Source organism: Acipenser ruthenus, chromosome 22 (assembly GCF_902713425.1).
Source record: "Acipenser ruthenus chromosome 22, fAciRut3.2 maternal haplotype, whole genome shotgun sequence".
NCBI classification, from domain to species: domain Eukaryota; kingdom Metazoa; phylum Chordata; class Actinopteri; order Acipenseriformes; family Acipenseridae; genus Acipenser; species Acipenser ruthenus.
Window position 1 is genome coordinate 8,124,234 of NC_081210.1, and position 25,371 is coordinate 8,149,604.

General features: G+C 38.7%; 1 protein-coding gene across 2 annotated transcripts in view; it reads right to left on the minus strand.

Moving 5' to 3' along the window:
- LOC117431071 (voltage-dependent T-type calcium channel subunit alpha-1H-like) overlaps nucleotides 1–25,371 on the minus strand; it is a 126,747-nt gene that overhangs the window by 67,935 nt on the left and 33,441 nt on the right. For both annotated transcript variants that reach the window (XM_058995945.1, XM_058995944.1), the window contains exons 3-5: nucleotides 7,576–7,687; nucleotides 6,457–6,590; nucleotides 4,689–4,786 (exon numbers count right to left, since the gene is read on the minus strand). In XM_058995945.1, the coding sequence (XP_058851928.1) occupies nucleotides 4,689–4,786; nucleotides 6,457–6,590; nucleotides 7,576–7,687 (344 nt within the window). The remainder of the gene's footprint in view (nucleotides 1–4,688; nucleotides 4,787–6,456; nucleotides 6,591–7,575; nucleotides 7,688–25,371) is intronic.

The window sequence follows — 25,371 nt, forward strand, 5'->3', positions numbered from 1 at the left end:
TATGGTTACAATATATATAGCAGTGGAAAAGCGTGTTTTTTTTTATATTCTCATCTCTACCACATATAGTATGCACATATAGTATGCACATAATATGAAAGGACATTTTGTGGCCTTTCATTTGACAGAAGTTATATGCATGTTGCACAAACTACCCAGTAGTTAAACATACATAAATGAAAACAGTGAAAAACAGGTGGAAATAGGGCTGTGTAAAGAGTTAAATTACTTTGTTAAATGCCAACAGTATGAGAACTGTGCAGAATTGCATAAACTGCATTATTCTCCTATTGTAGGCATTCAATGCATGTATTAATTAAACCAGAAGTGCTCCCCCAGTGCTTTCTTCTTCAGCTAATATGTAAGAATCTAAAACATGCTATATTAAAAACCAGAGCAATACATCAATAGCTGCCATCTTTCAATATGCCTTGCAGGATATTGTAAACATCCAGTTCACACACCATATAAACAAACCAAGTTCACTTGAAAACTGCATTGTGAAAACAAACGGACTCAGTCCTGAAAAAAAAAATGAAAAAGGACAAACAAAACTAACTTTAGATAACATCCAAACAAACTCGGTCCCTTTGCTTGCAGATAAGTGTGAACAGCAAGCACATTGATACATTGTTTCAACTGAAAAGAACCAGACCAAGTCTGTTTGAAATGGACCCAGTGTGAATGCAGCCTTAATATATTTTTTGTATTTTTAAATTTAACACTATTCACTTATATCTGATTGCTGAGAGACAACAAACTTGAGTTATACAGTTTCGCTACAGGCCAATACAGGCTTTCAGAGTTGAAGCAATACATATGGTCCATAGGAGTAAGGCAGCTGCAATATGGGTAATATTTCTCAAACACATATAGACACCATTGTAGGGACATTTGACAGAGAATGTCCCTACAGGGATTGGTTTATAGAGAAACAGTTTAATTTCCAACTATATCTATATATATATATATATATATATATATATATATATATATATTTTAACTCAAAGAGCCAGCTGCCCAACGTTTCGATATGTTGTACATATCTTTCTCAAGGGAAAGACCAGAATTAGTTGTTTACTTTTGAAGATGGAGATTGATTGTTGTAACCATGTCAGAAAACAGAATCGCAAACCCTTAGCTGATTAGTGTTGAACATTCCTTGATAAACTGTCACAAACCGTATCTGTCAAAAAACTTTTAAAAAAGCCCTGCTGTCTATAAAGTAATGATAAGGCATGCCCAGAAAGTCTCCAAACATGTGCCCCATTGCATGTCAAAATATATCCAGCAGTGTTAGGACTAATGTGAAGTTACACTTGGTTTTAGCCCCAGTTTTAATGCCAGACAGTGAAGAAATATTTAACAAGAAAATATTTTCTAATCAGAGCACCTAGATCAATCACTTGTAAAAGTGTATTGTCTGTGTTCTAGGTCCACGTTAAATCACTCACACACTGCATATAAGGGGTCATATACTTAAACCTATCAATAACTGTACACAATCATGTGTACAAACATATGCATTGCCATACTATGTATATTTACAACTGAGAAAAGATACAAGACAGATTTTTATGAAAGTGAGAGTGGCTGCTGACAGCCATGTCTGGAGCCCTTACTGTGGCGATGCAGCATATCCTAATGAAAGGATTACTTGGTAGCATCACATTAACTTATTTTAATAACGCTTCAACTGAGTATTTAGAAAGATTTATAAGGTTGGGTTAGTATTATAACCCTGGTTCCCTGAAATAGAAATGTAACCATTACCTAACGTGTGCTTCTTTCCTTAAGACCTGAAACCTGAATAGATATACCAAAGCTGCTAAACGTAGGTTTATGATAATAACCCAACGTTCCCTTTCAAGTACGAAATGTAACCATTATCTAATGGGTGAGCATACCTAAGCCGTCGCAAGGGCAATATTGCAGAACGACTGGAATGCTACAAGGCTAAGCCCCATTTTTTCGCCCAGCTAGGGCGAAAAAATGAGGGAGAAACTCATCTGTTATAAGGGTCGACTCGGAAGCTGCCCTTAACACTCTAGTTCCAAAGCCAGGGTTTGAGGATCCACAGCATTAGAACATAAGAACATAAGAAAGTTTACAAACGAGAGGAGGCCATTCAGCCCATCTTGCTCGTTTGGTTGTTAGTAGCTTATTGATCCCAGAATCTCATCAAGCAGCTTCTTAAAGGATCCCAGGGTGTCAGCTTCAACAACATAAAGTCTGTAGAACCTAGTGAAGGTATGGGGAATAGCCCACACCGCTGCATTGCAGATGTCCTTGACAGATGCACCCTGGAATAAAGCCCACAATTCCACCATGCTCCTGGTGGAATGGGCAGTGACCTTTTCTGGAGGGAGCAAGTTGGCAGTCCTGACTGTGTCTGTTATCCATTTGGACAGCCTTGCTTAGACAGTGCTTGACCATGGGACTTCGCCCCATAATGGATAAAAAATTGTTCGGACTGCCTCTTTTTGTCCTGTCAACATAATACGCTAGGGCCCAAACTGAACAGAGCATATGGAACTTCCTCCAATTTCACAGACTGGTTGACATGAAATGCTGAGATAGTCTTTGGCAAAAAAGCAGGTGGTACGGAGCGTAACCTTTTTCCTGGCTTCTGCAAAAATTAAGCAGGCTTTCGCAATTGAGAATGCCTGCATCTCACTCACTCGCTTTGTGGAGGTGATTGCAAGCAAGAAAGACGCTTTGAGTGATACAAATTTCATCTCAGCTGAATGCAGGAGCTCAAATGGAGGCTTCATGAGTGCATCAAGCACCACGTTAAGCCTCCAGCGAGGAACAATATCCTTTCAAAAATTGCCCCGCTGGGAAATTAAGTCAATTTTGACATGGCCAGCTGAAATAGCTGCCAGATAGACCTTTAATGTAGAGTGGGATTTCCCCTCGTCAGACAGGTCCTGCAGAAATTGCAGTATAACTGCCATGGGACAGTTTGTGGGGTCGAACCCCAGAGGCAGACACCACGTCTGAAAGATGCCCCACTTATACCGTCAATAACCCTATTGGACAGACCCAGACGGCTCAAATGCAGTCATTAAGGGGACAGTCCCATGTGCCTGACTGAGCAGGCCACGGCGTTTGGGCAGTCTCCACTGTTGGCCGCTCAGGAGCTGCATTAGGGCTGAAAACCAGAGCCTCCTAGGCCAATGAAGGGCTACTAAGAGCACCTGCCTGATTTTCTCCAGACACAGTGGGAGCATGGCGAACAGTGAGAAGGCATATAACAGTTGCCTCTGCCATTGGTGTGCCATGACAGTGGGTCGATTCCTGGGAGGCAAAGAGCTCTATCTCTGCTCTCCTGAATCACTCCCAAATGAGGCTCACCACCTCAGGGTCTATGGAATAATGAACTCTAGATGGCCTAGAAAAAAGTGACTCAACAGTTACTCCTGTCAGTAAAAACAAAACTGCCTTTAGTAGGAAACAAAAAAATATCTCAAAATATTTGTTCTTTTTTTAAATGTAAATTAGCATTCTGCATACTTGGCTGACACCCACTGTATACAGTATGTACAGAGATTAGTGTCTTGTTATTTTTTTAGTAATGCTGCAGAGTTTTGTCATGTCCTCTTATGTCTGTAATATGAATAACACCAAAAAAGCAAATAAATGACAGTGTTTTTTTTTTTTTTTTAAGAAACCCACTTATAAGAGGGGTAGAAAGTGACAAATAGGATGTCAGAATGCTAGTTTTGGCTTTTATGGTCAATTGATGATCTATTCAACCTCAGAATTGCTGTTTGGCTCCAGAGCATAACAAGCAGCAGTGCCATCTAATTATCCAAGTAGGGAATTAAACTAAACCCACACAATGAAGACAGCATCATAAACCCAGATGAAAGCTGGAGAGGTGTGGCGGTGCATCTCAAAAGGGAGTGTGCAGGAGCTGTAACTCATAACGAGCTTGTGAGGTAGAGGAGGGATCTCGTCCAAAAGGACTGGGCATTGCTGTGCTGCACAATAGCATAGGGCAAGGCAGCAATGAAAAGCTTGCCAAAAGAACAGAAAAGCAATGTATTTCCTTTCTGGCTAGTCAGTCCTTGTGTTCTGGAACGATTCATGATTTAACTGAATCATCTTGAAACAGCTCAAATAATATGTGCTGTTAGGATGCCAAGTTTAAAATCAAAGACATTGTCTAAAACCTAAAATATTAAATTTACAGGCATTTGTAACAACCATCTTCATTGTGCAAAAAAATGCTATAGTGTTGTTTACAAAGAACGTAACAAAATAACTAATATAATGAAAACATATACAACTGTTATTTATTTATGAGTATATGTTTAATGGCATATAGTGCTTAGTTATATCGATTAAACCCTGGCTTGCCATAATTTGAACAACCCTCTTTTTATAATGTCTTCCAAATGAAGAAATAAAGAGTAAGATTAAAATAGACACAAACTTAAAAAAAGCCAAAGGTGCTCTGAGCCTAACTATCCCTAAAGTTCATACATTAAAGTTCTGTTCCAGTTACTGTAAATAATTCAGTTTAACAAATAACATGTGATGTTGTCAGCCGAGCAGTCTGGGTGCACTGTACTTATACCGCTCATTAAAGCAGAGAGATTGAGCAGAGAAATTGTGAGGCTGTAAACTTCAGTATTTTCTCAGCAATGACTTGATTAGAAATGTGTTTTTTTTTTACTTACTAGGAACTCTGTTAATAGCTCTGAGAGGCCTGAGGACCCGCACAGTACGAATAGCAGACAAGCTGACATTGTGCCCATCCAGTGAGTACTCCAGCATCCTGCAAAAGAGGAGATAAAGCTGTGCTGGAATTTATCATATTGAAGTAGCATTCAATACCGTAACAGGCAATGTGAACAACACATTCAAAACATATCCAGTACAGTAGGTGTAACACCATAGGTTTAAGAACTTTAGAAAGGTTTATGTTGGAATGTTGGGATGCTGAGTCGGATTGGCCCAGGAAAGGAAGACGGTTATAAAGGAGGCATTGAGGAGGAGGAAGCAGAGAACAAAAAGGCTTTTTGGAAATGGTAGCAAGTAGTAAAGGAGGCTCCACAATTACTACAAGTAAATGTTTTTAATATCGAAAGAATGTTCAGGTTCAGGTTTGCTTCTAAATCATTCAATATCACCCCCCCTTCCCACCCCCACCCCTTCCCCTCTCTGTATGTGGCACTTCTGCCATAATCAATCACAAGATCTTCTTCTGCACCATGGGAGCTGTTTAACAGAGGGAACAGAAAAAAGTATCTCCTAAATACAATCAGAGAGGTGTCAATTAAAAAGACTCAGAAGTGTGAAATATGCAGTACTGAAGTGCTAATAGACCAATATCCATGACATTCTGTCTTGAAAAAGATAAATGAAAACTTAATGATTCAAGCTGTAAACTCTAGCCAAATAGTTTAATGGTTCAATCTCCGGTCTGGAATTAAAACTAAGCACAAAGATAGGGCCTGCTGAGGGTGAATATTGTTTAATATCAATGTAGTAGTATTTATTATGTAACTACAATAATAAATCACATATGTTCACAAGGGCATTTACTAACATTGAGTAACAGAGACATTAAACACAACCTCCTGGGTTAGGGTTAGGGTTAGGATTAAGATTAGGGTTAGTCCTGCTGTATTACATGGTGTTGAATTTCGGGAATGTTAATTAGAACAAGTTAATTTCCTCACACCTTCCAAAGCTGATGTCCATAGCTGGGGACTTCTGTTATTCCAATTTTTAAAAGACTGGTGTTTTGGTCCGTACTGAAACTATGCTATGAACCATTAACTGCTGTATGTGGATGCAAGAGGTCTATAATATCAGTTTACTAAATTTCACTAAACCTGATCTTTAGGACCCAGTGGGTTTTGACCTTTTAATAATTAGTATTTTGGAAAAAGCAGGGCAACGAGACATGTTACAAGACAACTGTTTTCAAAGAATGGCAACTAAAGTCCCTGTGGTAAACAGCGGTTAATAAAATAATCAAATTCAACACAAATAATAATAATAATAATCATATTATATTAAATTCCATTTGACAATGAATTGAATATTCAACCGTCCTTTGTGCCCTGCTCTCTACCACAATATCTCAGGGATTTTATAACCCTAACCCTTTCATGCAGTAAGAATGACAGCCAAATAAACAGAAAGGTCGTTAACGGAGCCAAGCTGAAGTATCCCAGCTATATTACGGTTGTCATGTCATCAGTGGTACTGAGTGATAAGCTTCTGTGAGCCTCATGAATAACTAAGCCAGGCAAGTGTTTTCTCATGCTTAAAACTGAGCATTGACTTCTCTAGTAGAATCTGGTCTCTGGATTATTTTTGTAAAAAAATAATAAAAAATACTGCAATGCATTTGCAAGCCTGTGTTTTAAAGGCTATTCCATTGCTCAAATACAACTGGGGCTGTAATGAATGTTGGTTTCTAGGAGAGATGCTGACCCTGCCATCACAATGAAGAAATCCAGACGGTTCCACGTGTCTCCCAGGTAACATTTCTGTCCAAAAATCCCCAAGGCAATCATCTTGATGACCATCTCAACAGCAAAGAATGCAAAAATAAAGTCATCAAATGCCTGAAAAAACAAACAAGCAAACAAACAAACAAACAAACAAACAATTAAAAGCAGATCAATGTTATTTTAATAAAAAATAATATCAGATATGTAATACACTTTCAGGCTAAAATCCTCAACTAAGATTGAAAGTTATACAGTCCAATGGGAATGCTCTTCATTCTTCACAGTGTATAAAAACAATACTCAATGTTAATTATGCATTTCCAGTGTGACAGGATATTGTACATGGAGTTGAGAGAGTATCAGCACTATAACATGCTCATCATTATCAGATTGTGTGTGCTCTTGGATGTATTTTCGAATCTGACCTGCATGTGTGGGCAGGCAGATCAACTAAACTGTGATCTGTGAATAGTCCCAGTCTATACATCAAGGCACATCTGGCTTAGGGCCAAGTAAAAACCCTTCATCCACAAAACAGCTGTTAAACATATTTTAAACGAAATAGCCAAATCATCCAATATCAGGGGACAAGTCCATATTTTTTGTTATAGCTGATGCTGTTTGAGAGTGCTTTTATATGCTACATTTTGCACTGTGAAACTGAGCTGGAAGAGATTTCCATTGTCAGACTGTAGCTGCCCCTGGTCCCATGTGCAGTCTACAACAAAAATGGTCCATTCCATAAAAATGTTAAGGTTGTTACATTGGACAAGTGATCAATATCAGACTACTTAAGACTACTTTTGTCTATTAGGTTAGACCCATCATCACAAAAGGGTAGTCTGATATCGATAACTTTTCACATGTTCTATTTTAATAAAATGGTTGAATCACACAACAGAGCGTCAAAATCAATCTGCTGCCAATGGAAAAGAACAGGACACTTTAAAATCGCTTTCAGCTTGGCTCTACTGGTATTTGAGGCCTTATGGGCACTAGAAAGCAAAGCAGATTGAAACTTATACAGCCAGGAAGGATAAAAAAAAAACTTGGATGCGCTGGCTCTGTTGAAAATAAGACAATAAGGCAGGGGTTTTACCTGAAGGATGGTGCACCACTCGGACTGACACTTGACATCTTCACAGGGCTGGAACATCCCCAAGGTGGCACAGTTCAGGAGGATTACAAGCATGCTGACATGCTCAAACCAGGTGAGGTGGAGAGTCAAGGAAGGGTGAATCACGAGTGAAAACGCATTACAAAGTTCAAAAGAAATGCAAGTCCCCCGTCCCCCCCCAAAAAAGCATCCTTACTATTTACTGAAACAAGAATAACTTCAAAAGAGAAAAAAGATTTTAAAAAAGTACAGTAAGAGCTGTCACAAGCAAGTACTAATGCCTCTAAAAAATGAAAAGCTTCTCTGCTACTCAGCGTTTAGTTAAACATCAATGTAATGGTTCTCAGTGTTAAACCTATAGGAATGATGCATAGGCATTTACAGTACAGTACTGTTTTAATAGGATTTAGCAGTTTTTATCTGTAACCCAAAGATTAAAGACCCTCAGTGTTAACCTAATGGAAAGGTATTTTATCTGCAAGATTAAAGTGGTTATTCAGCCTGATCTCTGGCTTACTCCCGCACATTATTTTCTTTAATAAATGTTTCAACTTCATTAGTGCTGGAAGCCACTGGAGCTAGCCTTTGGATGATTATTTAATTTCTAGGCTGAATCAGTGTAATTATATATATTAGAGGTTTTAAATTACCCAACATTACCCGGGTCTCTTTTTACTACTCAGGTATCGATTTATTAATTTGAGAATTTTTTAAAAAATTAGAAAATATGACAATACAGTTGTAAGCGCAGATCTCTGGTCGGCGTAATATAAAGACAAGGTTAAAAAAAGCTTTTGCTTTAAGCCTTTTGTTAACTGACAGGATATCAATGTTTTACAGAAAACAATAACGCACAGCGAGCGGCAGGTACACCTCAATAATAATAACTGCGGCGACTATTCTTCTCAGGAACTAAATCGGAAAGAAGACAACATAACAACATCCTGTTGGGTTTATGTCAGTGATAACTCTGTGATCCATTAATAATAATAACCATGTGGCTTCCAATACGGAATGCTTTATCTACAGTTATTGCGCAGATATAGTTTCTTACCAAAAAGATAAAATAAGTAGCCTTTATTTAAATATAAATAAGCAAATAAATAAAATAAAAATAAAAAAAGTAAGTGTGCTTCCTCCTTTGAATGAAATATTTCCTTGGCAGTTTGCAAATTTTGTTTTCTCCTGCTTGGTAAAGACATTCCACACAATGCTTTGCTTGGATGCCATTGCTATGTATTCACAAGACAGAATTTAGTAATCAGGAATGGCACTTTATTTTAAAGTACAACCAAACAGATGCACTGACTCGTCTCTTTTGGGACTGCCGTCAAAACCCAGCTGCCTCAATTTACAGTAGCTATTGCGACAGTCCATAATGTAATAGCAGTGCTGTACTACTGCATTAGTTTAAAACTCAACACAACAGCCATCTTAACAACAACAACAACAACAACACCAACAGAATATGACCAATATATACTGAAAAAGGTTACACAAGTCTGCAGATCTGAAGGGACTAAATGTATGTGTACTATATAGTATTTAAATATGTACCATGCACTTAAAACATTAATATATGTGATTTTTTTCTTTCTTTTTTAATCATTACCCGAAAAAAAGATCTGGGTACCCGGTTCCGGATTTTCTATCCGTACTGACCTCTAATATATATATATATATATGATGTAAGGTAAGCCTTTTCTTACTTTTACAGTTGTCTCTCATTCCATTAGACTAGAACCAGGTGATTCCACTTCTGGCTTAATAGCAACCCCATGGCAATCTGGTGGATGTAGTTCTCTATCACACACTGCTGGACTACATTTTCCTCTCTCCTCCTCCCTATACTGCCACTATATATATATATATATATATATATATATATATATATATATATAAACTGCTGTACAAAAGTCTTAGACATTTTGCATTTTTCTACTCTGATGCATAAAGAAACTAAAACTTTGTGTTCAATGCAAATACACCTTTATGAAAAACTAAAATCTTATTCAAATAACCAGGTTTATACACAATATACCTTAATATAAACTAATAGCTTTTCTTTCAAAACCACTGAAATTCTTCTAGGGACACTTTCAAATAATTGTGTTATAAACTCTTGTGGAATGGTGCTCCACGCTTCTTCAAAGACCTTCCAAAGATCATCTAAGTTACTGGGATTCTTTTTTACTTGTTCTTTCTCCAAATAGTCTCAATGATATTGAGATCTGGGCTTTGAGGGGCCATTCCATGCGTTGAAGGACTCCTGATGTTAATGATGAAGAACACCTGACAATGAGTCATCAATTAGATTTGATTGGTAAATGTGATGGATTGGCTACTACAACATATTATCTGCTCATGTATAGTTTACGTTGAGTTGTTGGGATCACAAGTTTTTGAAGATTCTGATCAATGTGCATTAAAGATTGCTAAATGACCAGCTTGGTTTCTACTCACTAAAACTAAACTATATTAATAACTATATTATAATAGTTGTTATAATAGTAGAAAACACTAGTGGAGGCTTTGGGTAAATTGTTGATACTCATAACATCCATATATTATAACTCCTGAATGTGTCTACGGCTTTTGTGTGTGTGTGTGTGTATCTATCTATCTATCTCTCTCTCTCTCTCTCTCTCTCTCTCTCTCTCTCTCTCTCTCTCTCTCTCTCTCTCTCTCTCTCTCTCTCTCTCTCTCTCTCTATATCTATATATATATATATATATATATATATATATATATATATAAAGCACACACACACACACACACAACACAGTCAGTCAAATACCACTCAGGGAAGCATTTACTGCCATTTCCCTACATTATCTCTCCTATTATTTGAATATTAGAAAGCGTCTCTTTGGGGGATACTTGGAAACAAGCTCTTGATGAAAGTGCTGACTGCAAGGTATTCATGGCGCAAAGAAGGGTTCAAATGCACACATAAAACAGTCAATTAACTCTAGTCACAGTAAATAAGCTACTCCTGTTTTTATATAGCAGGAGAAGCAGGGCATTAAGCTGCAGCGGTAGAAGGTGATGAGAGTACTGACCTTTTGCAGTGAAAGAACAAAGGGTATTTTTATAAGGCTGGGATTCAAAACTGACCCAGTTTATTGAGTCTGACCAAGCACAGCAAGTCTTGCATGCCTGTGTGACAGGGAATGTGTGTATAGGTCTTTGGGAAGGACATCTTATAATATATAGTATCTATGTAGATCTGGCCAGAGCACAGCTGGATGCTGATCCAAAGAAAGCATTCATTAATGCAGTTGCTTGAGCCAGTGTGGTACAGAGAAAAGGGAGGACCCCCTCAAAAAGACTAATTAGTGCAAATCAGTCAGTTGTTTGTTACTCATCATAAAATAGTACGGACCCCATAAGTAGCATGTTCTGGATGAAGACACATTTGCATTTTGTTTTTCGAGGTATAGGACCATTATCCTTGTGTATATGGATGTTGTTGTAGAGGTTCTCAATATTGTATATTATATTATGATATATACTGGCCACAGAGCAAGATGTGATATTTGTAGGTTTTGTTTTTTGGTTTTTTTTGGTGCAAAATAATGTATAATCTCTTTCAATCTTTTGAATGGCATCTCAAGGGTTGAACATAATAAATGGAAAATAAAGAAAGGTAAAATGTTCCATTTAACAAACAACATTGTTAGGTGTAAAATTGTTTTTTTCATGTGGGATTCACATGTTCCTTACCTCACTGTCTCACTGAAATAGCTTGCTCTTCGCTCAGCATCAGCTGACTTCTCCTGAGAGATGGATGCAATAGCTTCTGGCTCACTTGTAGTGAACACTGTGCGTGTCAGCTCCTATAAGTTGGTCAGCAGCTAATATTAAGGATTTGAGAGGACTCAAGACAGCGCACCACCTTAGAGCCAGTAACTTAATCAGTACCAAGGACAGCGACATGATCAGTCTGGTTGGTGCTATCATGAAGACACAAGACCTTCCCTTTATTATTGGGTGTGATGCAAACCCAGCTGAAAGCCCCATTTCCTATTGTAGCTCCTGCGATGAAATGTCCCTGTCAAGACAATCTGACTGTGCTGCTAAATGAGGTAAAAAAGCAGAGCTTGTATATAACATCACCCAAGTGCACAGATACAGCATCTGCTCTGTTTACTTCAAATCACCCATGATGTGATCTTTGAAGCAACAACACTAAAACCAAGAATACTATTCCTTTTTAGAGCCCAATCAATTAACTTGGACACCGCTGAGGAGTTTGAATGCATATGTTATATTTTATTTGTAAAATAATACATTTCAAGTAACCTGAATGCACTTTAAAAAATATATTAAAAAAGTATAATCAGGTATATAGATAATTATAGAATTGTTAAGTATAGAATTGCAGACAGCAACTTAAAGAATTATAACCGATTACATCACGTTGTGTTTTAACCAATCATGCACCAGTTCTGAGCAAGAGCTAAAATGTTTTATTTAATCTAATTAAGTACAATTTTAACTCATTAACAATGATATTTGCATTTGTGAAAAATGGTTCTACCACATCTCACTATGAACTTATGCAAGGTAACGAGACTATGTATTTATTTATTTATTTATTACTTTGTCACATGAAAGATCCATGCTATTGGGCTTTTTTCATTTATAATACTGTAACACATGTAATTACCTCCCTCAGACTGGCTCACATAATTACCTCCCTCAGACTTTGACACACCCTTGCTGTGTTCTACAACAAAACACCCTAACAGCCCTCTATAATTAGGAGGCAATTACAGGGGGCATCAAGTGTTTCCCCCAGGAGACTTTACTCAGCAGTTCTGATACAGTTATCCAGAAACCTTTTCTGCTAAAAGCTGTTAAAAGTACTCTTGCTAGGTGTCTCAGGAGGTGGAAAAAGCAATCTGCCTAGGGTTAAATAAAATTCTCAGCAGACTTTCACCTTTTTCATTTTATTTTTAATTTTTTTTTTTTTTTTTTTTTGGACAAAACCAGATTGATGCTGTTAAATTCTCAGGATATCTTAAAATGCCAGTTTAAAAAGAAGACTTTTTTTTGGCAGTAAGCAAGTACACCTTAACAATTCCTATGTACAGTTTGACTCAACCTCTTCTGAGATTTCTTTAGCCCTGACATTGACCTGACCCAATCAGTTCACATTGTACCCTGAATCCTGAAGAATTAGTCATGAATGGAACAAGATTTCTGCTGTTTGTTATTAATTTCACAGCAGATATAGTTCTGCAATGCTCAGGTCAAAGTGTCCTAGAAGCCTCATTACTATTTTCACATTAACAATGGCAGCAGAATGCATTAAACAAATACAGTACCTGAGCCAAGAAAATATCTAATCGGGTGTTTATACATTGCATTTTTTGTATCCATATTAAAATTTAAAAAAGGTAAAAATATAGGACTACCTGATTAAGCTAAAATTTCACATAATATTAAGCTTCAGTTTTGTTGTTGTGATGTTTCTTTTAATGCAGAGATGCCAAGTCAAGAGTGAAAGTTAACAAAAAAAAGGGGGTGAGATTTGACACTACTCCATTAACTTGTATTTCTTCGTTCTTTTAAGAACGAGAATACTAAATCTGATGCCAAAAAAGTCCCTGAAATGTTTCTAACGTGAAACTGGAGGTCAACAATCGATACAGAAAAAATGGTGAACAAAAATGTTAAAAAAATAAATAAAGGAAATTAAGTAAAAATGGAATCATAATCCAAATCCATGCACAACTCCAATGAGTCTGACTAGTTTAACGGAATATTTCCTCAAAAATATTGCTTTGTTTAGATTGTTTCAGAATAGAGTAGTGTCACTGTGATATCCTTTAGAAAAATTTGACTTGTGATGTCATCTGTACAGGCAACACAGTGTCATTGCATTTCTCTGAGTCAGAGATGTATCTCATGAAAAACAAGTTGAAATACCTGGGACAACAATACTTGTGTAGCTGTGCTGTGCAAATTTCATACTGGTTTTTGTGCTGCACATAGCACTGAGACGGCCCTTGTCAGAGTTGTGAATGATTTGCTGATAAGCTCTGACTCAGGCTTTCCATCAGTATTAATTCTTCTTGATCTAAGTGCTGCCTTTGATACTGTAGACCATTCCATCCCACTGAATTGTCTTGAAAGCACAGTAGGACTGTCTGGCCGTGTCTTACCCTGGTTCAAATCTTATCTTTCTGATAGGTTTCAGTTTGTCTCTATTGGGGAGGTAAAATCAGCATTATCAGATGATGTCTACGGTGTTCCACTGGGCTCCATTCTAGGTCCCTTGCTGTTTTCATTATATATGTTACCGTTAGGTGACATTATCTGTAGACTTGGAGTGAACTTCCATTGCTATGCTGATGATACCCAGCTATATTTGTCCCTAAAGTCAGGAATTTCTTCTACCTGGGTGTTATTAGCTACTTGCCTTACAGACATCAAGCATTGGATGTCACAGAATTTGCTAATGTTGAATTCAGATAAAACAGGTTATGCTAGTGGGCTCACAGAACCAACTAAAAAGAAATGTGGGATTACATGAGCTTGATTATGGAGTTATTTTGCAATAAAATGTATCGTATTATTTATTGTTTGTTTAGATAGTAGAGAGACTGCATTTATACTTATTTCTTACAAAGCACAGCAGTCAGTACTGAATCCATTATGACACCAAGGGAAGCAATAAAGAATAGATTTTCCAATATAAATGTGTTCTTGGGTGGGTTGAACATGAGTGTTGTTATTGCATTTGACATTTCTCCCTTAGGAGCTGTTTTATTTGTATGCTACTGGAGAAAAAAAAGAAAAGCACATTTTACAAATATGGGCTTTCTGTAATATATGTGCTAGTTAATGGCAAGTAGAAATGTAACGTTAGGTTACTCACGTAACCCTGGTTCCCTGAAAGAGAAGACGACCACCAACGACATTATGCATGGGGTATGCCTGCCCATTGGGTAGGTATCGCTGAGCTCTCTATATCAGAGCTGCCGATAGGCCCCTTCCTGGGATGACGCACTCGGTCCTGCCCACTGCTACCCTCCCAGGTGGGGGCAAGCCAGCACCATCATACGCAGATCTCCTCCACGGCTGGCCGAAAGGTATGTCCTGGGGATAAGGCGGGTCTATCAGCGCGGCCTTATCCACGTCAGGAACTCTAGCTTGTTACGGCCACAGCTGTCTACAAGCCACCACAAGGCTAGCCAGGCTCCGGCCAAGAGCTTGCCCTTGAAGGCCAGATATATGTAGCAGCGTGCTGGACAGGAGGCATGGTTCGGGAGCGTGTCCTCCTGTGCCGGCTGGGGCACTTCTTTTCGTTCACCCTGATCTCCCCTGGGGGAGGGAGGGTACGGTACTTGGGGCAGGGTTGGAGCTGGGGCTGTGGCTGGAGCTGCAGGTGCCTGTCGAGACAGGAGCTCCAGGACCGGAGCCATTTGTGCCTTGAGGTCCATAATGTCCCTGGCCTGTTTAGACCGCTTCACCCTTCTTGCCTGTGGGGATGGGGAGTGGCTATGGGAGGCTATGTCCAGCAGGGGGTCCTGGGACAGCTCATGGAGGAGGGGCTCTGGGGACATGGAAATCACCCTTGTGGCCCTCTCCTACCTGTTCTCCTTCACCCAGGGCTGAAAAGCCACGCAGATACTGCAGGCCCCCTCTCTCTTGAGGGCCAAGGTGGCATGCTGGACGCCCAGGCACTGCGCACAGAGGGCGTGCCTGTCCTCCTCAGGCATGTTGGCCCTGCAGGACGTACAGGCATGGAACCTGGTCTTGCTCGACATCATATTGGTGTGTTCTGCATCGACTGAACACAGCGTGCACAGAACACTGCTTGCACTGGGTACAAGTTATAATATATATAGCACAGTGCGATCAAGCAATGATTGCACTGCGTGCACCAAGCACTGTGTGCACCGTGCTTGCTGAGCACCTTGCACACCAAGTACCGCGAGCACTACGTGCACCGTGTGGCGCCGTGTGCCCGCGCACTAGTGCTGTATCACCGGGCACTGTGCGCACCGAGTACCATGAGCACTACGTGCACCGTGTACCGTGCGGCACTGTGCGTCCCTGCACTAGCGCTGTAGCACCGTGTGCACTGTGTGCACCGTGCGTACTGAGCACCGTGCGCACCGAGTACCGTGAGGCACGGTGCGCCCGTGCACTAGCGCTGTAGCGGTGAGTACCGAGCACCGTGTGCAACATATGCACCATGTGCACCATGCGTATCAAGTACCGTGTGACCCGAGTACCGTGGGCACTATGTGCACCATGTACCGTGCGACGCCGTGTCCGTGCATTGGTGCTGTAGTGCTGGGTACCACGTGCCATCTGCAATGAGCACCATGCACACCTAGATACCAAAGTACCAAGGGTTATGCGTGCACCGCGGTACCGAAGTACCGGGGGGGCACTATGCAATGGTGTCTACCCTACGCAGTCGGCGAGGTCTACTCGATAGCGGGATGCGGCAAGGCCTAGCCCTGTGGAGGAAACACACGGCTGGAAGGGTCACTTGACAGCGGGGATGCGGCAAAGCCTGGCCCTGTGGAGGAACTGTGCTCTCCCAAGAAAGAATAGACAACCACTCACGAGGGTGACTGCACAGGCAGTCGCTCACAAACGACAGACAGATCATAAAGAGTGGCCTATCACGCAAGCGAGGAGGTTGCTGAAAGACAGAAAGGCAAAGGGCTCTGTCTTTTTCAGAGTTGTTGATTCTGGAAAAGCGGGAAGCCAGCTTTCAGCACGAATGCAAGGGAAATACAATCAGCTCGATTCGACTTGAGAAGCTCTTTTCTATCATCACGCTCAGCTGAACACAGAGGTTCTTACCGTACCGTCTTGAGAAGGAAAAAGAGAAATGGCTTCCTCAGTATGACGGTTTTAATGCCTCGGTGGGTGGGACCGAGTGTGTCATCCCAGGAAGGGGCCTACCGTCAGCTCTGATATAGAGCTCAGCGATACCTACCCAATGAGCAGGCATATCCCATACATAATGTCGTTGGTGGTCATCTTCGAATTGAAAGGGAACAGATTTTTAGACAGAAAAAAATTAAACAAAGGGACTATATTAAAGCAAGTACAATGGCAAAGGCAAATTTACTAAGAGGAATTTTATTAGCATTATTAGCAGGAAGAAGTTCAATGTTCACAGATGTTTACTGCTTATTTTATACCATTAGAATAATGTATTCCTCTCAAAAAAATTGCCTTATACTTTTTTATGTTTTATTTAACAGGGACAATGTAACATTTATGACAAGTCACAAGATGTATTGTACCCAGACTTAGCTATAAGCTAATTTACATCGGGAGTCTTTGGGCTCATAAGAAACCAATATATATACAGTATATATATATATATATATATTATATATATATATATATATATATATATATATATATATATATATATATATATATATATATATATATATACAAACAGCACATTACAATAAATACAACAAGATTAATAGATTAGTTGCTTCACAACCCATAATGTTTTATAATTTAAAAAATATTATAAAATCTAATAATCTCCGGTAGGAGGAGGGGAGGGGGTATGGCAAATGAAAATGAAGGCTGGATGATTAGAAAAATCTAAGCTTTTACTGTACCGGTACTATTATTACTTTTAGAACTTAAAAATAGCTTATTAATACTAAACATGTTATTAAAGTGCCTTAATCAATCTGTATAAAGACTTTGATTAATGTTGACTTTTCTACTCTCAGAAAAGAAAGATAACTCAGTAAACACTAGGCCCTGTTGTTTCTTACTAACACTAATAGGATATTCATAATACTATTATTGGCATCTGTATAAACAGTTTAAATAGGAGCACCTCAGAGAGAGAGACAGCGAGAGAGAGAGAGAGAGAGAGAGAGAGAGAGAGAGAGAGAGAGAGAGAGAGAGAGAGAGTAGGGAATACATGCAGCTGTTGCCACACAGATAATGAAATATAAAGTTTATTACAGCAATAAGCAGTTACAGTTTTCCCAACCCTACTGTAACCGCATGAGAACTAGGGAAATGCCACTAGAATAATGTATCATAGCAATATTTTACAAACCACTGTTTATTTATTTAAAATCTTTTGAGAAAACAAAGCACAAGACATCTAATTTTCTACAGTGTACTTTAATGGCAATACCTCACTACCTAATCAAGTATATCTTAGTTTAAGCAAAGCAACAACACGTAAGGTAACATGTTGTTTAATCATAGTCAACAGATCATTCGATACCTGGTTTGCTAAAGTTATTGTAAGCATATACGTAACAACCAAAAGACAAGGAACAGGTCTCTCAAAGCTGGTTCATAGAGGTTCAAAGGACTCCCCCACACTGTCTGGCTTGGCAAAGGACCTGCATAGCGTTTAACTTATTATTCAGCTAATGGTCGGGCCTCTCTGTTCTCACACAGGCCAACAATGTGCCAATTAATGCGGCTCTGGGTTCAGTATGATATGGATTTATGTTTGAAGAACCCCATGCAAGCATTCCTGAAATATAAACTATGCAAAACCTTTAACGTACAGGAGAAAACGCTTAGCTACTGTAGCTAGCTAGTGCCATTCACATTCAAATATGATGCAGCATCATGCAGTAACTGCTCCCCCTTCTAGCAGATTGTGAGACCCTTTCAAGTTTTTGGATCTTATCCTAGGTCAGCACTTATCCCCATTTACTACCACATCAGTGCTACAGCTCCTTCTAATATTGCATCGGGGAAGGCTAACATCATTTATTTGAATTCCTCCCATGAAAAGCTGAAAATGGTTTTGCAGTGGCTGAGTGCAGCTCCAATATTAAGCCTGCAATGTATATGCATCGATCACTGCCAGGTATCAGTGCCCTCTTGACACCACATTGATTGATTTACCTCTCTCTGTCAACCCTACCAAATCCCTTTTGAACAGTAAAACTGACAAATACATTTAACTATTAAGGTCAAGCTCATCTCTCATCAGTTCAAAAAGAACTTCACTGGACAGGTGTCGGACAATCAAATTGAATTAGGTCAAAACAATATCTTGAAGCGTTAGGCCTTTGTTACCTCCATATGATGGTGTGGCAAAGTGGTAGATAGTACACAGGTGTACAGGTGATGCAGGGTTTGATACAACGCCAGACAACAAAGTACTGGTGAAATGATGATTTATTTTTGTAATCCAATGTCACTTGATAACAGTAAATAATCACAATGAGAACTAGCAATACACCCCTGGTATTGCACAGTTTAAAGGGGAAGGGAAACTGTGTTTTTATGTGCGTTAAAATGATTCACAAAGTAATAAAAAATAACATTTGCCATACAAAACACGTCATATTTATCATATAACACAATAAAACAACTTTTAAAAATACGGAAACCGGCATTTTCTGTTAGCATGTTCCACCATATTGACAGTGAGGCATTGAAACTTTGCTTGCAAATTAAACAAAACACCCATTCTTTTCCAATGATTTTTCCTTCAGAGTAATTTATACCCAAACCTAGGTATGTTTTCTGTTCGGTTCGTAACCCTCCATTTTTTGTTCTCAGCAACTATCTCCATGTGATACCGTTTGTGACGAGTCGTGCAATTTCCCATGTGTTATTTACTTTGGATTTTAACACTACAATGCCAAAACAGAAAAAAAATAATAAAAATTCTGAATTATATCAATAATATTCCCTGGGGAACAGAACCGTATTTGCTTGTAGATTAGCTTGTATTTCTGCCTCTTACTCAGTCAAACCTCTGTGAATTAATATTTACACCAGCCAATAGGCTTTCTTGCATATAACATATTCATTTACCAACTTATGCATTCAGTACCCTGTAAAATTCAAGAAAATGTGCATTCCTCAGAATGAACAGAATGCTTTTGAAATTGCTGGTGGAGAAAGCCAGGATTCCTCACTGGCTAGGATTCCTCATCAATCTTGCAATCAAGCTTGATATCAACATGATGTTCCCCTCTTTCTCATCAGCTGATTGCTCACATTTATAACTGCAGTATTGATCTAAAAATTTAATCAGAGGTTACCCATCTGAAGAGTCACAGGCAACAGAGGTTATGACTGAAATAACAAAATCTGAATCAATACCCTCCAATAAAGAATGACAATCCAACTAGTGTTCTTTTAGGGAAAGCTTGTAACTGAAGATAGAGGGGATTTAATCAAGACATGGGAACCTTTACTTGACCACAATAAGGGACCAATACTAGACAGCACACTCAATAATAAACTAAATCGGTTTCAGTGGTCCAGCTGTGACCTTATTTTGGGGTCACACAATCATGTGCTACTCAAAGGGTATACAAGGCTTCACCAATAAGACTTCAAAGGAATAAAAGCCTTCATAACCAATATACTGTTTGGAATTAAATAGCAGGGGCTCGGATGATGGCTGCTTTAAATGTAATGCACAATGATCTGGAGAAAAGAAGAAATTTTTTTTTTTTTATCAAGACTATATTCACCAAGGACAAAATGAAACACAATGAAGCTGACTGGAGACACGAATCCCAAAATGATTTGAATGCTGACTCATATCTCAGTTAGCCTAGCCTAGGCAATTTCTCCAAACAAATTCAAATCTAAAACAAGTAAAAAAAGAAAAAAAAGAAAAGCAGAAATAATCTATTGCAGTTTAGCTGTAGCTTCACCTGAGTATTCTCTAAAAAAGATAATGTATGCTGTATGAAATTGAAAATCTTGGGAATTCTTTCGGAACATATAGACCAGAAGACCATATTTGGGTATGGGTTATAATATGCTGAATGAGGCTTGGTGAGTTTATTATTTTTAAGTGACAACCCACAGCTCATTCTCTGTACAGCCTCACTATTTAAAACCAACATCTCAGCATTACAGCAGCTGGAAAGCAGTAACCCACTGTCAAAGTGATGAGGATTTTTTCATAATATGGAGAAAATATCAATAATTTAAAGGGTCATTGCTAAAACACACATTTTTTCAGTACTCCCAGACAATTAACATTTCTAAGCAACTTGGATAATGAAGGCCTATCTCTTAAAGCATGTACCCTCTCTCATATTGAATGGCGATCTCAGTACATTTTCATTTCACACCCCATATCTCCTAAAAAAGTTGCTTGCTAGTTTTGAAAAAAGCGAGCAGAGCGAGGTTGGGTATCTCCTGCAGTTGAGCTTGTCTCTGGATTGCCAGAAATCTCCTCCTCACCACCCACGCACACTGCCATTCCCTCACCTCTCAGCCAAGCACAGCCCATGGAGTGTGTCACAGGAGAGGCAATTTAGTGCACATACACACACACACACACACACATATGCATATGGAAGGCCATTTGGGTAAAAAAACGCCTTATTTAGTACACATTTCAAATACGTGTTGTAATTCTAATTATTAAACTTAGTAATATGGCCAATCAGATCACTGATAATGAAATAAGAGCCAATGAATTTAAAGATAGTATGTGTAATAAATTATCTAATTAAAAGTCCTCTTGGGGGAGTTCCCATGTCTATTCTAATTTTTCTCAAGACACTGTGATCGATTCAAATGAAAAATGACCCTATACATTTCAGGTTTCCATTGGCTCAGTTTATTTTACTCGACAAGACCCTCTTTTCACCTGACATTATGCAAATGAAGGGGAAAGGAGGAGGTTGATATGGAAATTAGCCATGCGTAGACTTCTCATGCTGTTTTCGGAGACAGCTTGGGAAAATGTGGCTTTCATGCACAGAGAACAGGTACACTAGATAATCTCACCTGGAAATGCATGGTTGTCACTGTTTAAAGAACAGTGTTAAGCTCATATAACCAGGAGGTCCCCGGTTCAAATCCCACCTCAGCCACTGACTCATTGTGTGACCCTGAGCAAGTCACATAACCTCCTTGTGCTCCGTCTTTCGGGTGAGACGTTGTTGTAAGTGACTCTGCAGCTGATGCATAGTTCACACACCCTAGTCTCTGTAAGTCGCCTTGAATAAAGGTGTCTTCTAAAATAAACAAATAATAAAGCTATGATTTGTAAATGCCTGGTTGTTTATTATTATTTGTTTATTTAGCAGACGCCTTTATCCACGGCGACTTACAGAGACTAGTGTCACTTACCACTACGTCTCACCCGAAAGACGGAGCACAAGGAAGTTAAGTGACTTGCTCAGGGTCACACAATGAGTCAGTGGCTGAGGTGGGGTTTGAACCGGGGACCTCCTGGTTACAAGGCTGTTTAACTACTGGACTACACAGCCTCCTTGTTTAATAATATGTTTTACTGCTCTTGCCCAAATTGTTTTTCAAATGTCCATTGGTGGGGTGGCATATCGTTAGTAGTGAATCATATTTCAAATAATTTATCAAACGACTTACTAATTAAAAAAATAATAATAATAATTAACCCGGAAGTATATAATGAAACTGTTCAACCCAGCTATTGCAGATCACCATGGCTGAAAACTGGCGAAGACATGGGATTATAGAAATCTGTGCCAGACACCTTCCACGTATGCTCCCAAGGATTGGGAGCAGTGGACGTTTCCACGTTAAATGTGGGTTTCCATGTGAAAACGGGTGTGAATTTCCCTTGTTTTATGTCATGCTCACAGGTAAATGAGATTTACCCTATCCTTCCCTGTGGCCGTTATTTTCGTCCACAAACCTGATTCTGTCGTGCTGTTCTCCCATATGTGCACGTGCATCGCCACATCACATGTAAATAATCACACATGGAAACTCCCCCATTGCCAGTCTCAAGAAGTCAGCATTTGGTTAACAGAGTTCCAGATTGAAAAATTTGGACAGATTTCTTTTCTTCAATTCAATGACTCCACAAAGCAGTTAAAATAACTGTATATATCGTAATTTAAAAGTTAAACACAAGGTGTAATTATGGCAGATCGTAACAATTCATAGTTTTTTATTTTTATTGTTATCTGACTAAAATAGTACAAACAAAAAACATAGACATGGTGCAGGAAACTAAACAGATTGTGAAACACATAATCCATTACATTGTTTATTTGATTTTTGAATGCCGTTAACACACTATAGTTTTGTACGGTACTCTAAAAATATGTACAACAGCAAAAACTGGGAACATTTTACAATTTTAATGTTTCCGACCAGGACAAAATATCTGGGCTGAAAAACTGTGACAATCCCATTTTTCCATTTTTTGCCTGGTAACCCTAATTGGCAGCACTCAGCAAATATATATTTGCAAGATAGAAGAAAATCTCTCGCCACGGTATTTTCTAATTTCCTTATTCTTGATGTTATCCCGAAGGTGATTGGCTAGTCTTGTAATAATGCAGTGAATACGACAGCATGACTAAATACTACTGTAAAATGACAGCTGTAAATTAATGGAGATAGTATTAACAAAATAAATCGCAGGAATACGCAGCAATTTATTTAAATTATTTTAGCCTCTGTAGAATTCCCTGACAATATGACCAATAAGAAAATAAGCAGGTATTGGGAGCACATGTTTATAACAACTACGAAACAGAATGTCCACTGTGTATTTTTTTTTTTTTTTTTTTTTTTTTAACATATAATAATTTAAAGAAAATCTCCTCCAGTGCACATTGGCCTAAAACGCATCTATGGCAATGTGCCCCGCCCCTGTGTGCATTTCTATGTTGTATGTTGCGTGTGGTGTGTTAATGTTGGTGTATAGGCATTGGTACACAGGATATAAACGGGTCTGTGTTTCACGTGTGATTAAAATGTATAATTGTATTTAGGCACGGGATTACACATCACTTCACATGCATTTAAAGTATATAATATGTGAGCACGAGGTTGCACATAATTAATTCACGTGCTGGGATTCAAGTTAATAATTAATTAGTAATTGAATCCCGGCACAACAGTATATATAGGTGCACGTTTCACTCACTCGGGGTTGTGTGTTCGGTGAGTGGAGAACGAGTGTGGAGAAGGAGAAACTAAAAAGTAAATAACAATTGCTATCGCGTGCTGGTAGGACCAGCACGATACTTGTTTGTTTATATAGACTCACCGTGTTTGTTTGTGTGTCTGTCCGTGCACTGTTTGTTAAGTGTTAGTCCGTTTTGTTTGTCTGTTTATTTTGGCCGCAAGTGCCGTGTCCTGTGTTTTGTTAAACCCTTTTTATTTATAATAAACCGGCGCAAGCAAGTGTCTTCATCATTTCACCTCATCTGTCCTGTGTGTTATTCATTTCCTGGATCTGACGGCACCACTCAGCCAGCCGTGTGACAGCATCCCAGCTCAAATTCTGTAAATTTAATATATTAAAAAAAAAATATCTTTAAATAAGAATTCTAAAATTAACATTACATTTTTTTTTTTGCTTTTAGACCGCCTACATAGCCTATTTAGCTTTAAAATAACACATTTCTGAAACAAACAAAGCCATACTAAGTCAAAATCCTGCTTTTGCACGTTTTTTTTTTTTTTACTTCTTTACTTTACCTGATGAGTAGATAACTGAGAAGCAGATGCCAGAGATTCTGCATGGATACTAAATGGAATGTATCTTGGGAGATCCAATGCCCAGTTTGTGTTCAAACAAAGACATATGACTGCGCGAGTGTACTAAAGAGGGTGTATCCTGTGGTGCACAATATCACTTTTAATACTGTCACTTAAATGTCATAAAATGTCAATGCCCTAATAATTATTATCAGCTTCTCCAGCAAATGCACATTATTATTATCCTGATCAAGAAACGTTTTATAGTGAAGGGTTTTTATTATTCTCAACAAAGATTATTACCAATAATGACAGATATGAAATTAAAACCTAAAAAAAATAAAACAAAGTTAGATGGTATGCAGAAAGAATTTTAACTGTAATTTGGAAGCATAAATAAACAGACAGGATAAATCAATGAATAATAAAACCTGATTAGTGCTGCATCTGATTAGAACTTCAGTTTCAAGACAAATCTGATCAACAACGACGAGGGGTAAAATCAATTGATTTATTTTGTTGACAAACATGTCAGGAAGCTATCAGCACATGACCGCACTGGAATAACTAATAACCATTTCCCTTTCTCATCATTATGTCATTTTTCAGTTGCTTAGTAACAGTCGTTGCCATCTTTGACTAAACAATTCTATAGCAACCTCTGCTGCAGCCTGCAGACTAGAGCCAGCCAAGATGACTAATGTGAACTAAAGTGAAGACGAAAGCTGTATGACAGTCAATTACCGGCTTACTGATTAACTACCTGAAAGCTGTCTGCCCAGGATAACAGTCAACAACTGTGTACAGAACACAGAAACATGCATCCAGTTATGCCAAAGTGTTTGGGTGCAGGGTTTTATCCATTATCTGACGTATATACATGAACGCAGCTACTCGTTCTAGTGACACGTCACTCTGCAAACTGGCCTGAATTAAATCAAAGTTCATGACGCTGCCATAGCTATACTTCATAATGGATATGGTGCCACCATGATTTTGATTTAACCCAAGCTCCTGTCTCCCAGTTTACTTGGGTGCAGTATTAACCCCATGAAACAGAGGGGTAGATGTATTAAAGTGTTGCGCCTGTCGCTATAGTCGCAACCCAGTTGCAAATGAGTCAAGTCTAGGGTGAAATGTACTAAATAAGCACAATGCTGTTAGCGACTTTTTCGGGAATGCTTTGCGGCAGCAGTTGTTCTTTGCAGTTCAGCCATAGATAAATATGTAATTATGGGCGTTCCTGCATATATTTGCAAAAATGTGGTGGAGATGAGGGTTCTTAAATATTATAATGAGATGTGCTAAAGCTGCTGGCAATTGCTACACTTA